At 41.7% G+C, this 16139-nt stretch overlaps 2 protein-coding genes across 4 annotated transcripts in view; both read left to right on the forward strand.

Annotated features, from left to right (window-relative positions):
• Window positions 1–16139, forward strand: part of LOC125708550 (rootletin-like) — a 112704-nt gene that overhangs the window by 92216 nt on the left and 4349 nt on the right. For 2 of the 3 annotated variants that reach the window (XM_048976160.1, XM_048976161.1), the window contains 6 exons: window positions 464–526; window positions 2482–2591; window positions 4109–4183; window positions 9237–9330; window positions 10291–10361; window positions 14821–14923. In XM_048976160.1, coding sequence (XP_048832117.1) covers window positions 464–526; window positions 2482–2591; window positions 4109–4183; window positions 9237–9330; window positions 10291–10361; window positions 14821–14923 — 516 coding nt within the window. Of the gene's footprint in view, window positions 1–463; window positions 527–2481; window positions 2592–4108; window positions 4184–5671; window positions 5996–9236; window positions 9331–10290; window positions 10362–14820; window positions 14924–16139 lie in introns of those variants that run through there. The other variant, XM_048976162.1, reaches the window with a different exon arrangement.
• zc2hc1a (zinc finger, C2HC-type containing 1A) overlaps window positions 1–16139 on the forward strand; it is a 170167-nt gene that overhangs the window by 54181 nt on the left and 99847 nt on the right. The window lies entirely within an intron of this gene.

Raw genomic sequence — 16139 nt, forward strand, 5'->3', positions numbered from 1 at the left:
CAATTCAGCTGGTGTGGTAGACAAAAATCATACACATTGAGGGAGCAGGGAGAAGAGGTTTCTCTCCGTAGCTAGGCCGACAGAGGTTCCACATCGCCCGGTCCTGCTGCCATTACCTTGTTCCAGTTCGAGGCTTAAATCTCACAGCTGGCAAATGTAGGGGATGTGCTGGGACAGTGTTAGGGATCAGGCCAATAAGAAAAAACAGCTGGTGGTGCTGAGAGTAGAATTACTGCCCCCCCCCCCCCCCCCCCCCAAAGGAGAAGCTGCAAAGTTGACAATGTATGAGGCCTGAATCAATTGAACCGGTGACAACCCCTGGGCCAGTTCCGTGGCCAGACAGCTGACCATCCCTTGCTTTGTCTTTATTTCATTATAATGTGATTGTTATAATATTCTGTAATTGTGATGTTTGCTTGCTGCGCTACTTCAATCTCTTCTGAGCCACATTTTCTTAAAACAGGTTGAAAGTCTGAAAATGGAGCAATATGCGCTGAAGGAGAAGCTGGCGACTGTGAGCGCAGAGGTAAGTGCTGTAAATTAAAGCCATATTTCCCAATTTATTGATACAGCAACTGTTTTTGTTGGAGGGCTGAGCAGAATGCTTGGTCAGACCAAGTCTAAAAGTGAAACGGTTAAAGATGCCCCACAAGGTACATGTGGTATATACAGGCCCCTCCACCAACAGCCTCGATCCTTCAAGATAACTTGAGACAGCAGAACACCGTTCATATTTGAAAGTGTCAGTTAGTCGTATGTACCATTCCCCTCAGCCATGTCATCACATCCCGCTCGCCCCCAGCTTAGTAGAACTAGCTTTGTTTACCGTTTGTAGTATGACTTTACACATGTATAAATCCAGAAAAGTCTACATGTACAGTACAGTCCTAAGAGGGACCTTCTGTGCAGATATCGTGTGAGCCAGCATGGAATGATATATAAAGAACATGTCTCAACTTGCAACTGGTTGCAGAAAAAATATTATATAATACAAAAAACTGCCGATGGCCCTCAGTCATTGTCTTAGTTTAAGTTGGGAATCCATAATTACAACAAGCACCATTAGGATGTGTTCAGTGCGATGGCTAAACCCTGTGCAGACGAGCAAATGTCTAGGCTGATCATACGGACAGGAGTGATCAGCTTTGTGCTGCTATGAAATCTCACACTCTGTGTTAATATGCAGAACAGATGGTCCCCTGTAGGGCTTGCGCCTGGCCTGCAGACATATTCCTGATTGTGATTTAATTTGATGGAGAATGTGTGATTTGGACAGGGGATATTATTCCTGGTGTTTAATGGAAGGCAGAGTGAACTAGCAATTTTTTAAATGGTAACTATCTAATCCAGAGTATTCATCATTCCATGCTGTTCCGGCTTACTGCCGAGGTTCTATGTGAACACCTCTGTGACACTTGTCCCTCCATACTTTGTTCTCCACAGATCAGTGTCCTTCCTTACTTTGTTTCCCACAGATCCTTGTCCTTCCTTACTTTGTTCCCCCCAGATCTTTGTCCTTCCTTATTTTGTTCCCCACAGATCAGTGTCCCTCCTTACTTTGTTTCCCACAGATCCCTGTCCCTCCTTACTTTGTTCTCCACAGATCCCTGTCCCTCCTTACTTTGTTTCCCATAGATCCTTATTCCACCTTACTTTGTTCCCCCAGATCCTTTTCCTTCCTTACTGTGTTCCCCCCAGATCTTTGTCCTTCCTTATTTTGTTCCCCACAGATCTGTGTCCCTTCTTACTTTGTTCTCCACGGATCCTTGTCCCTCCTTTCTTTGTTCCCCCAGATCCTTGTCCTTCCTTCCTTTGTTCCTCACAGATCCTTGTCCCTTTACACTGTGTTTCCCCAGACACTTGTTATCTTCACTGTGTTCCCCCAGACACTTGTCTGTCCTCACTTTGTTCCCCCGAACACATTTGCAAAACATTACACCCTAGCCTGTCCTCTGGCTTTGATTAAGTGCAATCCTGGACTTGTTAAGACCATTTCAAGGCAAACGTAAAATACTTGCATTCCTTTCTCCACGCACACCCCCTCTGAGAGTTTCAAGTTGACACCAATCGGCAGCATTTTCATGTGCCAGGAAAAAAAACAAAAGCACCAAAGAGTCCTTAATTAAAGGAACCTGATTAGAATTATGCCCTGTGTGAAAGTGTCTTGTGTACAGTCAGCATAACAAACTGGTTAATCTAAGACATGGGAAAGCTTTAGGCCCATGTGCCAGCATACGGAATCAATTAATACTATGTTCAAGGAAACCTCAGTTATTTGAAGTAGTGGAGAGAAATGGCTCTACCCTCAACAAGTCATGAAGTTTATTATTAGTACCGGAGAAGGCAAGTTGTCACTATGGAACAGTGTTGTTATTCTATTGCAGTGTTGTTATAAGTAGTGTGACCCCCCCTCCCCCCCAATAATTAAAGCAGTAATAATGAAATATCACCAGTTCATCTTCAACTCTCTGTCTCGCCAAGCTGGAGACACAGCAAGAGGCCACAAAAGCAGCCCGTATGGAAACCACCCATCTGCAGCGCGATTGTGAGCAGCTAGCAACCAACCTGAGCATCTGGATCGACAAGCAGAGGTGGGTGAAAGCTGTGAGCTCTGCTCCAGGCTGGAGCATGACGTTTCACCCCTTTCCCTGGCCGCAAATCTCCTAACATGCCAGGAGGCCCGGTTTCAAGATGGTCAGAACAAGAAAAGGCTTGATCATTCCTTTTTTTTTTTTTTTTTTACTTTCAAGACGTGAGGTAATACTTACATAAGCAGTTTGCTCTTGTTGTGCACCATAGTTTTGAGAAAGTATTCGAGACCACCCACATCTTGCGGCCTAATTGAACGGATTAAATAATAAAGTATATGACTGAATTTGGTTCATTTCGAAAAGAAATGACTAACCCATAAATGCAGCAGTCTAAATGTGTCCCGTTTGCAGGGCGCGACTAACCAAAGAAGTAACTGGAGCTGAACGTTTATGCACGTTCTCCTCAGACAGCTTCCAGAAGGATAGGTGCTGCTCCCATCCATTTCACCTCAAGAGTCAGCAGTGACTCTTAGAAAAGAGTCTTAATAAAGTGACTCCTGACTGATAAGCTTGTCTGCCTTGTCTCCTGTCTATCGCTGGTGTAATGTAAGGATAACCACCATGAAGATTCAGTCTTCGTCTTGGCTGCCGCTTCTTCAAAAATCCTGTTCATCCTACATCCAAAGACAAGTTGTGAAGCTTGTGTTACTAAAATCTTAACGTACACCATGTACTATATATTTGCTGAGCATGGAATGTAGAGGACCCACAACACTAAAACGCTATGTTCTTTTGTTGTTTTTCTTCTTCATAATATAATTTAAAGCAAATGAATCTGATTTGGGTTAAGTGACTGTGCAACGAAAAAAAAAAAAAAACAACTTGTCCTTTGCGCCTAAGGCATTTATCAAAGTTGAAATGAATCGTGGGTAGTCTCTGCTTGCCCAGAACGCTGGGCTCGGCGCTGTGCCGCTAAGCCCCACGTTAAACATTCACTCTGTTTTTGCACCTGTCTCTCATTTAAATACAAAGCGGACAGATTTCGTTTCACTGTAGTTACAGCTCACATTGGAAGCTGTGGGAGCGCTTGGCTAGCCCGGTACAAATCTCATGCCTGTATTTTGGCTAATTTAAATGTCAACAGCTGTACGTGGAGTGAAACCATTAAGCCAGTGGGTTCAGATGTACAGTATGTTTTTAATGTTTGCCCCGGTGCTGTGTGGTCTTTGGACCCAAGCCTGAAACTTTACTGACTTTATCTAGGCTTTTCCACTGAGTTTATGTGCTCTATGGTTACTTTCATTTGGCTGTGATTTCTGACTTTTTAATATTTTTATTTAAGTTCTCAAACAAACTTGTCGGAAAATGGTGTTTCACTTAGTATGCAACTGTACCTCAGCACTGAGAGCAACTCCTAATGATCAGTGTGTCACATTTAATGCTTGCTCTGAAGATCAAGTCATGTCTGTTTCTCGAGTGACAGCAGTCACTTTGTTGCACCGTACTGATTGGAACAGTTGAAACTGGTGCTACGTTTCACTATCGGTTGGTGAAGCTCAGCGTCTGCCCTCTTACAGGAATGCTAGTGAAAGCCTCGCCGGCAAAATTAAGGAGCAGAACACCCTGCTGTCCTTCATCAGCATGGAAAAGGAGTGAGTAAAAAGGCCTTTGACATCCTGCAGTACTGTGCTATGTCTGAATGATGTGATCTGGTTGGTATGTATTCTCAGAGTTTATGCACAAAAGAACTGTGTCATCACACTAATACAGCATGATCCAGTTATTTATTAACTAACCTGCAATACAATGTTAAAAAAAAAGGTAATCAAATTTATTGCGCATGTATATTGATAAGCACAATTTAGTTATATTCATTTAAATCGGCAAAGCTTAGGCAAGGCAATCATATTAAAGTACAAGCTACACAGAAATATTAGCTACACCAAACCTACTTTATATCAAGGTAATTGTATTAAAAAAAATGCAAAAAAAATGAAGAGGTACAAGGGAATCCTCTGCACAACATGATTCTGACAAAAAAGGACACAGACTTGTTACGTAATATGCAAGATACGTACTTAACTTGGCTTTATTTTGATTGAAGCCAACCGCCGTCTCAGCAGGTAAACAAACATCACAAATCAGAAGACCGACCAGATACATCTGTTCTGTTAGAAACATAGATGAGCTGTATCGGACAGCAGTACCACATCTTCCTGTTCTGTGGAGATGGGCTGCAACCTGGCACGTGTGCATGCCCACTCACACCGGCAAAGCCCAAGCGGAACATTTCTAATCACTACTCCTTCATGACAAATGAGCTATTTACACTTAGGCACTAAGAGCACTGACAGAAAACGCAATTGTGAGTCAGTTGTCAACCTTTACAATTCCATAATTACATGAGATTTGGAAACTTCAAATCATGGCATGACTTTCACTTGGTTAAGACTTACAAAATGTAAACATTTAATATTTTATCAGCTGAAGTATGCATGTACTCACTACTCTCCCTTCTATGTTACACAACAGTAAATTGTCTTTTCTGTGTATCTTTAAGCATTCAGTAATATTATAATATCTTTTCCTGTGTATTGTAGTACTGTCATTGTATATGAATTCCCCAAAGCCACCCTGCACACTGTTAATACTGCTAGTGATGGTATTTTAATACGTCCATGTCTGTTATTGTTGGAGAACTACTTCCAGGAACCCAAAGCACCATTTGCAGCACTCTGAACAAAAGGCGATCCCTAATATAGATCAGAGTTTTGGAGATGCATCTGACTCTAGATATAATGACTCACACTCATATTTCACTAACCCCGCCAACAGGCTAGTTAGTACCCACCCCACAAAAGCAGTTAAGTTAACCGAAACATCAAGTTTAACATGAAGCAAAATAATTACTACGCTTGAGGTAGAATGAATTTCAGGGTCTTTGCAGCAACTCACAATTAAAACTGAAGTTGGTACTTCATAACAGAGTGTTTCTTCACAGAACGTTTGCATATATTTTGAACATTGCCTTGCTATAGGCCATTTTATTTAACAAAGTGTGTGTTTTTTTCAGAATCGGTAGCTTGTCCTGTCAGCCAGAGCTACTGTACTTACTCTAGCTTTTTATCTATTTAATGCAGCCCCCCACCGCTGCATGATGAAGAGACCCCATGCGCGATAACGTGAGACGTGATAACTTTACTCTGGGCTGATTCGGAAGGAGAGCTTGTCCGTTTTTACCCCCTCCCTGTTCCGAGCAAGGAGAACTGTCGCTGGCATCGACCCAGAACGTAATTGCACCCCTGGGAGAGAAGAGTGTGAACAGGATGACAATCACGACACCTCGTTTGCCTCTCATAAGGAAAACTATCCCTCTCCATGTCCCAAATTACAGTAAGCGTAAATGTTCTGAATATGCATTTAAAAAAAAAAAAAACATTTTAAAGGCCGCTAAAAGCCCACTTGTCTTTATTCTCGAGGAAGACCGCCAATCACACTGACTTTCATTAATCGGCACAGAGCCTGATGAAGATACCTGAAAACTGAATGTAATTATCATACACTGTCCATCTCGCTCTTTTCAAACACATGGGCCGTAGATGTAAAAACATGCTTACTTATTAGTCTGGCAGTAGTACTTTAGCCCTGGACGGTGTAGAATGCATGTATGAGGAGTCACACACAGTGCAGCGTATCCCTAGGGCTTCAGTTCTGTGGTCTTTGTGAATGGGGAGTCCCACGCATTTACATACGTCTTCTGACACATGATTTAACAGGAGATAATTAGCTCATTTAAATAACCCATATGCCTAATGGATTTAAACAACTGGTTTGAGGCTACAGGATGGTCATTGTGTTTACTTTGCGTACGCGGGAACAATGAGATCCTATCAGTGCATATCATGCCTGTTAAAACAAATTGTTAATCATGTCAAAACAATGAATAAGATGGCCTATACGATCCATTAGAGGATTTGACATATATCCTTTATCATTGGGTGTATCATCGTTAACCCTAATCCCATCAAAAATATATAGAAATCATTAGTGGATGACAGGTGGGCCTCAGGCCGGGAGACATTTATATCCACACCACGGTTATACACAGACACATTATTGCTACATTTTTTAAAAACAGATTTAAATTTCCAATAATATCTGCCCTTATTTTACAAAACGTAGATCTTTAACGACACAGGATCTCGAAAGTTACGCAACCTGCGTCCGTCTTTAAATATGGAGCAGTCGTTACTTCTGTCGGCGGAGCAGCATGGCGGTACAGCATTAAAAGTTTCCGCGGCTGACGCGCCCCCCATGTTAATACGAAAGTTTAGATAAATCATTAATGATTGACTTGTTCACGACAAACGTCTGGTAGCGTTCAGTAGGCATAAAACAGCTATCCTAATATCCATGCCTGCAAAATAGGTCATATTTATCCTGCAGGAGAAGGGCGTCTCTAATCACACGCTGACAAAGATCTTTTAATTCGATGCTCGGGATGTAAACGACCGAGAGTGACGAGCTCGACTGACGGCTGCTCTATTTCACCGCTGCGACGTGTCCCGTGCGTCGCGAAGCTTGATCAAAGTCCTCTCCAGAGCCCCCCTGTCAAGCGGCGTGTCCCCCTGACTCCCCAGCGACGCCCGGCGCTTACAGCCCCCACTCCCCGCCCAAATCCGCCACCACGCTGTGTCTGTCACGGCGGCTCTTGACTAGGGAGGCGCGCACGCGCTTGGCTTCATTGATGTTTCATTAACGGTGTCAGGCGCGCGGGCTCTGATTGGAAATGCGCGCGGTCGCATTTGGCAGAGGCGCACCGGCTCCCATATACTCTGTCACTTCGCTTCCTTAGAGATTATGCAAAATGTTGCTGTGCGGCAAAATAAAGCGTTTCCGTGGCGTGAGCGATGCTACAGTCTCCGGAAATGTGCTTGTACTGCTGTTACCCTCCTAATATGACATTAGCTGTTGCAGGCAGCTTAAAATAATGCGAATTCATGATTTGCCTTTTATTTTTTACTTACACTGGGAGTTTCAAATACAATATTGCTGGAATTAGTTTTTGCTGACTTACTGATTAATATGACATTAATCTATAACAGCACATTAATTTTTAAAATAGCTGGCAGATGTTTGCTGGAAGTTGCACGTTTTATTGTTTGGTGGTGCCACGGGATACAAACATTGATCTCATATTCAGTTTTGCAAGATTTACAATATGCTGCTATTTTTATTTGTTGTTTTTTTTCTTTTTTTTACTTGGCAGGAATTTGTCATAATACACCACAGACAATAGAAAATTCCTGTGCCTGCCAGAATTTGATAGTATTCAAGATAGGGTTTGATTAGGCAAGTATATATATCCAAATCTATCTTCTTTAGGACCACAGAGAAAAAAATTTAAATGGTGGATTAACGTCATTGAATAAATATATCATTGTACTTGAATAATACATTATACATGTATACTTCATTAGTTTTATTATTTAGTTTTTTTTTTGTCTGTAGCTCAGTGGGTAGCATGTTGCCTCAGACCTCCCGGGTCAGAGCTTCTAATCCTGCCTCCATGCTGTGTGTGTGGAGTTTGCATGTCTTCCCTGCATCATTTGGGTTTCCTCCAGATGGTCTGGTTTCCTCCTGCTATCCAGATATATGCATTGAAGCAAATTGGTATCTCCAAGTGGCTCCTACCAGTATTTCTCAACCATGTCCTCAGGGACCCCCCCGACAGTCCAAATTTTTGCTCCCGGAAGCAAAAATGTGGCCTGTCTGGCAGGGAGCAGGGAGGGAACAAAAATGTGAACCATCTGGGGGTCCCCAAGGGCTGGCTTGAGAAACACTGGCCTGTACTGCGTGAGCTTCTTCATCTGCTTTGTGTTCTTTGCTGCCTGCCTTAGGGTCCTGACCTCCCCACAACCTTGTAATGCATAAGCATTTGGAAGATGGCTGGATAGATAAATAGACAGATATGTGGCTGAAAAATCATGCTCTGACATCAGACTTCTTTAAAACTAATATATGATTATTCATAAATGAAATAGGTAGCAAATAGATGACAAACACACCCCTTAAACACTTTTTTTGTCAAGAATCAATAAATAAATGTGTTTTTACCCTAAAAACATTGTATAGTTCCGTACATTTCCTGTTCTGATAAGCAGCACCATTTCAATCATGCAACCATCTTCCATTCTAAGACATATTTACATTTTTACTCACTTATCTGATGCTTTTATTCAAGGCAACTTACAGAAGTTAGGGTTACAATTTATGTGCGCTCCCTGGTATTTGAACCCACAGCCTTTGCGCTGTTAGTGCAAGGCACCACTTTCTAAGCTTTTATTTCTGGTTCCCTGTTTGCCATTCTGCATTACTTCTTAACACTGCAAGAAAGTGCTTGTTATTGTCCATAATGATTAATGTAACGCTCTGATTGTCTGGTATGGTACAATTAAATGATAAGTAACTATAAAAAAGTTTGTCAAGATTTAGATCACCGTCGTGCTGAAAGATGAAATGGTATAAATTAGAAGTGACCCATTTACCATCCGGCAAGCGCCTGTCTTGAACTGGGTGATGTTCCCGGGCTCCCTCGTTCCAGTCCGGATTTGGTGGTCATTAGCCATCACGTAGTACCGCTTCCTTTAAATGACATCATTAAAATGCTCTGGCGGTAAAATCCTATCATGTTTGCTCTTGCAGCCATTTGCGAGAAACCAAAGACGCGATGGAGGTGGAACTCGAGAAGCTGAAGGCCACGAGTAATGAAAAGCAGAGGGAGATTGAGCGTTTAAAGGTACAGGCGAGTGAATCGGACTGAAGAAGCCGGTCTTATTATTTCCATTTACATTTGCTTTGGTTAATGGTGCGCGAGGGGGGTGTGAAAACACGTAGGCTCTGCTAAGTATGACTGAAATTTCTCATTTTAAAGTTCAGTGCTAAACTTTTTTTTTTTTCTCCGTTCCGTGATCCACGTTACTTCCTGAGTTTGAAATGCTGGGGGTGAATTTTTATTTAATTCCAATCACCGATCTGTCATGCAAAGCCCTGGAAATATTCTTGCTGTCTTTCACTGTTTCCCAAGGTGTGCTTTTCCTCGCAGTACACTAAAGTCTTGAAGTGTGTGCTTGAGAGATTGGTGAGCAAATGAATGGTTATACTGGCATTGCCTCTGGACAGATTTTAAATGAGGAGTATCTGGGGGGAAAAAAATAATATCCCACTTTTTTTTAAGTTTTTTTTTCCTTCTTTAAAAGGGGCTGTTAAATAGACATTCTTTGTATGACTTAAATCCTCTCTCAGATAACTCCGGTATTCCGGAATCCTTCTTTGAGAGGACGTAACACATTTCTCAAGGGCGACTTTCAATCGGCAGGACCTACACGATCCACAAAGTGTCAGTACCGTATGGGCCCACCTCGGTTCGAGAGAGACCTTGGCGATGTGATGCGAACGTTATATCTATATTAACGTGGAGACGAGATATGTGTATTCCGAATTCTCTACAGTGCTGGTTCAGGATTTGTCGCAAAGAAAGGTTGCGACAAGTTGCAAACGCATGTTATTCCGAGCCGAGTGGCGCCGGAGGTTGAAGGATGTGATGGACAGTAGCTCTCCCTCATCGTTTTCACAGTGATAACCGGACCCCTTGTCCAATCGGCCTGGTCAGGAATGTGTAAGCTTTCTGTTGCTTTTCATCACTGTTAATGTGCAGAGAGTTAATGAACGTCTACTCCCCCCCCCCTGTCCTGCTCAGGCCGTGGACAGTCACTCCTCTAATCAGCAAGCACTTCTCAATCAGCCCAGAGGTCACCTTGAGGTGGACGAGTAAGTACCCTGCTTTGCGTGGTGTCTGCAGCGACCATACCAGAGAGGGCGTCTGAATACCTCTGTAACCGTCTGCAAGTGTCACGGGCTTATTTTATTGGTGTGTGTGCGTGTGTGTCCCTGCGTGTATTGCTTGTTCAGTGCAAAAATGTAAATTTAGAATTCCTTCTTGTAAAGTGATTGTAAAGGTCCTCTGTGTGTGTGTGTGTGTCTTCCATGAAATAGCACTTCATGGATCATGCACGTTCTTTGTTCATTGGTTGAAAGATCTCCATTGAAGGTGGACTGAGGAATGCTTTCCACTATTCAGTCAAACGTCGTTTTAGTAGAACCGCATTCTCAGCTATAATGCACACACACACACACACACACACGCGCGCGCATACACACACTGCTAAGGCTCGGTGTTATACGATTTAGTGACTTTTGCTTCTGTGACATCAAAGAGGTGAGATACACTGTAGACGTATGGCTTTTCTCAGCACTGCGGATAAGAAATCTGAGCGGGAACTTGATCACATTCTACACATTCATACTCTGGACTGTCCCCATAAACACGCCACTGGAAGAACTCCTGAAGGACAAAAATAGTGCACAAGTTAATTTATACAGAAGCATTTGGCTGTAATTAAAGCATGATGCTTGTGACTAATACCAGCAGTTAGCTGGTTCGAATAAAATACTTTTTAAATTTCACTATTAAAAGTTTAATTCCACTTTGTTCTTATTTCAGATCCTGCATGGTTAACAAACACATTTAGCCACTGGTCAGATAACCAAGCTAATACTTACGAAAGGAGATTCTTAAGCACCACATAACTGATAAGAAAAAGTAAATTATTAAAATAAAACAACTGCAAGCCATTTTGACAGTTAAACGTGTGTTTCAGCTACACCTGAATCAGCCATGGGGTCATACGAGATAAATAATTCAAACTTTGTCTTGTGCAATAAAGAATCCATGAACCTGTGTGTCTGAGCCTGTCGAATAATATTCATCAGTGATCTGTTAATCCTGCTAAGGGAGTAAAGCATTAAAGGGTATAACTGCTGATTGCCCGCCCCGCCCACTCCCTCTCAGGCTCACTGCTGCCCCCTGTCCCTGATCCACATACGTAATGAAACCTTGCTTCTCTCGGTTTTAACCCTAAACCCATCTGTTCGCTGACTTTTGCTGCCTTCGCGGGGCTTGCGGCTGTCAATCATTTTAATGGCCACGTTAAAACGCGGCTGCGAGATGGATGGCTTCTTTTGTGCATTTCAGTAATTGAAAAAAAAAGTTTATATGTAGATGTTAAATGGCTTTAATAAAATGAGTATTATCATCTGGACTGAGATAAGGGTGTTCAATCAAGTCCCTCTCCTTTGTTTGTTACTTGTCTCCATCTCTTATTCTGAATTTATGGTGCTGTAGTGCTTCTTTTTCAGCCTTCTACCCAATAAAGGTGATTTTTATAACTTGAGAAGCATTTTCGTGGCACATATGGATATTGTGGATTACGGAGATAAAGTTGTTTTATTTGCATGCAAATCAGCCTTTAGTAAGATAGCTCGTACACCCAAATTATAACATTATACATTTCTCAGAGACATCTGAATGGATTCCCTCCTATGGCACATCACAGCTGACTCAGCACAATGCGGTCTGAAAAGATTCTTTCCATCTGCTATAACCGAATATAGTAATTTCTGAACTTTTGTGTCCATCATAAGTGAAACCTCCTTTTCAATAACTCAGTCGCTACATTGCTGAGCATGAAGTACTTAATAACGGTAATAATATTTCATCCGTCTTTCTGCCACTTACCTGGTGCCGGGTCGCAGGGGGTCTGGTTTCTGTCCCGGGTAGCACAGGGACAGGCTAGGGAAGAAGCCCTAAAAAATATATATATTTTTTACTGCAGTCATAGATTTTTATGAAATTGAGTTTCCCCTTGGTGGGACCAGAAAGACAACACATTTTATCACATTGTGGGGACATTTGTTCCCCACAATGTTATATACACATAGCCCAGTCCCCTCCCCCCCAAACACACACACACATAAATACATACAGACACAAACACACACACACAAACACACACACACAAAGCCCAGCCCTGAGGTGTGATTTATTTCCATTCTTTATTTTCCTTTTTTTGTAAAACGCAAAGTTACTGCAACTCTGCAGTTTATGGGTCTAAAAAAAAAAATGCATCCAAATGTCCGGTAATAAGAAAATAAAAATGTCCTATATTAATAATTAAGTAGCAGTATCTGGACAGTTTAGGCAACTTGCAGGCTCAGAGCTATGTGTCACTGGTCATCTGTCCTCTGCTCCCCTTTGTCACTCGGACGGTGGCAGCAGTGAGGATCGGGGTGCGGGGGGGTGAGGAGATAGGGACGCTTCGAAGGCGACTGACCCTGTCCTGCCACTGAGCTGCTCTCACTCTGACTGCCGTATTGCCCGTGATGAGCTGTCAGCACCAGCAGCGTGACCAGAAAACAGGCCGGCATTTCCCTCCTAATTGGCACATACCTGGTGATTACTGGCGTGAATTTAGCCGTTACCGTAACAGCGGCTCGATATTAAGCGCTAATCGGGCGCAGGCTGGAGAAATTTCACTCCTGGTATACTTTTTTTTTCAGAGTAGAAATTGGATTTGACAAAACTTGAGCTTGACCTGCAGGTATTTTATTTTAACACATACAACTAGAATGTTTATTACAAATAATAATAATGTTTCATTAGTGTGTGTGTTTGGATTTAGAAAATGTGCAAATTTTATTTTATTAGATGAAATGTCGTATCATTTGACACAGGAGAAATTAGTGCGATATTTGGCTCATGATGACCTGGAACTTCCTATGTCTTTCATTTAACACTTTTTTGACATGTTTTTTAGTACAATCCCTCATTATTCTTCTGGAATGAAACGCTCATATTGGTACAGTAGGTTTGAAAAGGTCAGATGAGAGTTGTGGGCATTTCAGGGGCATGTCATGGAAAATGTTTGTCTCTTGTTTGTGAAGGTCTGTAATGGGTACTTAGCATCCGCGGCTGTGTGTTTTAAGCTCTCGCTAATAGGCTGGAAAGTTTGCGTGGGGGAGGGGGTGGAATTCATTAGGCCACCGATGAATATGCAGCTCGGGCATGACCGGCTTCTTTCCATACAAGCATCATGGAAAACCTCTGAGTCTCTCTTTGAGAAGATTAACCTTCTGTGCTGCTTCATAAACGGTAATTGGCTGGGCTGGTGATACAGCCCGTGTTTAAACAGATCCCAGACACAGAGGCCCTGTGTATCATTTGTATATAAAATTACAAGTATTCCATCAGTACTATATTACTGCTCCATCCAGCAATCTTTTATAACCACTTACCCAACACTGGATTGCTGAAAGCCTGCAGCCTATACCTGGAAGTACAGAACTCAGGGCAGGGGAGACCCTGGCCGAGAGGCAGTCTATCACAGGGCACACTTTGCTGCAAAATCATAAACTAATTGCATTTTAGAGACACCAGTTTGTCTAACCACACGTCATATTGGAGAATGTGAGTCTGTGGTAGGGGAGGCCTCTATAGACATTGATTTATTCCACAAGTACTGCTTATTATTATTATTATTATTAGCAGTAGTAGCTGTATTATTTGTAGTATTATTACTATTATTAATAGTAGTATTAGAATATTAGTAATTGTTGCTGTTGTTTATTAAATGGCTGTTTCCAAGTCTTTAGAAAGCTGTATGTAATTTGTTAGTTTTGTGTGTTATAAGTTATGTCTGTTTTTATTAATAACTGAAAAGTCATCTGTTATATCTGTTAGTAGCAGTTAATTTAAGAAAATCAGAACTTATTTTGCATTGAATTGTGGCACTCTTAGGTGCCTCGTCGTCTGACATGTTTTCTTGATAACAAAGGAATAGTTTTACACATTAAATCGGTGCCGTATTTTTAACGTGATCGTCATTACTTAGATGTGCAAAACGGGATGTTAAGCTTCAACATTTGCCTTAATCAGAGCACCCTGGCCCGCAGATAAGAACGTCTTTAACATTAAAAAATAAATAGGCCCAGACGAAGTTTGAAAAAAAGTTTGTTTAAAAGAAGGAATGACTCATTGAGCTATTCATGTTGCAGAATAAAGTCAGAAAACTGTCACTTTTGACAGTTCATTTCTTTTTTTAAATATGGTGCTCTCTTAAGTTGAAATTTATTAGTAATACATCTCAATGCTCCACAGTCGCCTATATATAGACACAAGGCTGCATATTTTAACATTAGTTAAGAAATTTAAATGAAGTGCAGCTGGGACCCAGCTACCGGGTTTGTTCTCCAACAAGTCGCCCTGCTCAAGGTCTTCCTCACATCCACCTTCTTAAAAGAGTCACGTCGCATCCGATTGGCAGCGTTTATAGAAGCCCCATGAGTCTCTCATCCTTTGTGCTAATGGTAGGCCGTTTTGTTTGTCCTCAAGGAGCAAGACGGTTAGCCTGGTGACCCAGAACCTCAGCAGAATGGAAGACATGCAGTCCAAGCTGAAAGCAAGCATGGAATCCATCGTTCTGCTGAACCAACAGGTAACAGCTGACTGCCTCGCCTGAACTGATGCTCCACAGAACTCCCTTGGTTGAAACAGGAACCAGAATTGTTCCCCATACTTAAAAACACTTATGTATTCTTCTCAAACTAGTTTAGTAATTTCTGACAGCTACTGTATGAGAAATTCCCATAACAAGTGTCTAACAAATTTTTATAGTTCCATTGAAAGCCTGACAAAGTATCGCCTCCCCGTTCTACTTTCCACATCAAAATATGTATACGCGTACACCTTGGTTAGCGATCGTTATTTATGAAAGAGATCGCTGCATTCCTGTGTATCGAAAAACATCTCTTCAACGCTCTTTAAAATGCAAAGTATGTCGAGTAAATGCCATTGAAAAGTAGCAGCGTGTGGAGAATCCGCATCACTAAAAATGCTACAGCTTGGTTTTTGTTGCCCGCTCTGAACCCTCTTTCATTAAGTGGAACGTATCCCAATCTCCTGAATTCACACCTATTTTCACCCGCGTTTCCACAGAAATTTTTATTCCCAGAAAAACAGCAAGAGCAGCCAAGCTCTAGCTACTGATCTTTGAGCAAAACCTCAGAAGCATAAAAGTGTTATAAAACAGCTGACCAGGAAGTCATTACGCTGTTGAGGGAACAAGCTGGTGAAGTTAGAGGATTGTGAAATATTCTCATTATAGGTCATCCTGGTAATTACCTGACACCTACAGATGGACTCACTTCTTAATCAAACGAATGAATCATTACTGATATTGATTCAGACTAAGATGTTTGAAATAATGACTCCACTAGCTCAAGCAAAAAAAAAAAATCAAGGTAATTTCAGCAACTCTGGTGCTGATGTTTCAGTCCAAATAATAATGGAATGTCTTACTTCATTTCCAAGTAATGGTAAGAAAATGAGCGTGGAAGGCAAAGCTAAATTGCCCCTGTCTAATCTGCATAGATTTCCCTGTCTAGAATGGAGCTCAATAGGATTTGATTTCTAATTTCTATGCCTGTGATTCATAACAGCGTAATTGATGTTCAAGTATGAATGAAATGAGATGGAGTGAATACACTTTCAGTTATAGTAAAGGGAAGGGGAAAAAAAGTCTTTATTTCATAGTGGAATTGTATGATATATCTAAAGAGACTCGCTTTTATTTGGTTATACTCATTTGTCTAGTTGTATCGTGCCAGTTTGTTGAGATGAGAGAGAACACGATTTATAACTGAGGTAAAATA

Source organism: Brienomyrus brachyistius, chromosome 15 (assembly GCF_023856365.1).
Source record: "Brienomyrus brachyistius isolate T26 chromosome 15, BBRACH_0.4, whole genome shotgun sequence".
NCBI lineage: Eukaryota > Metazoa > Chordata > Actinopteri > Osteoglossiformes > Mormyridae > Brienomyrus > Brienomyrus brachyistius.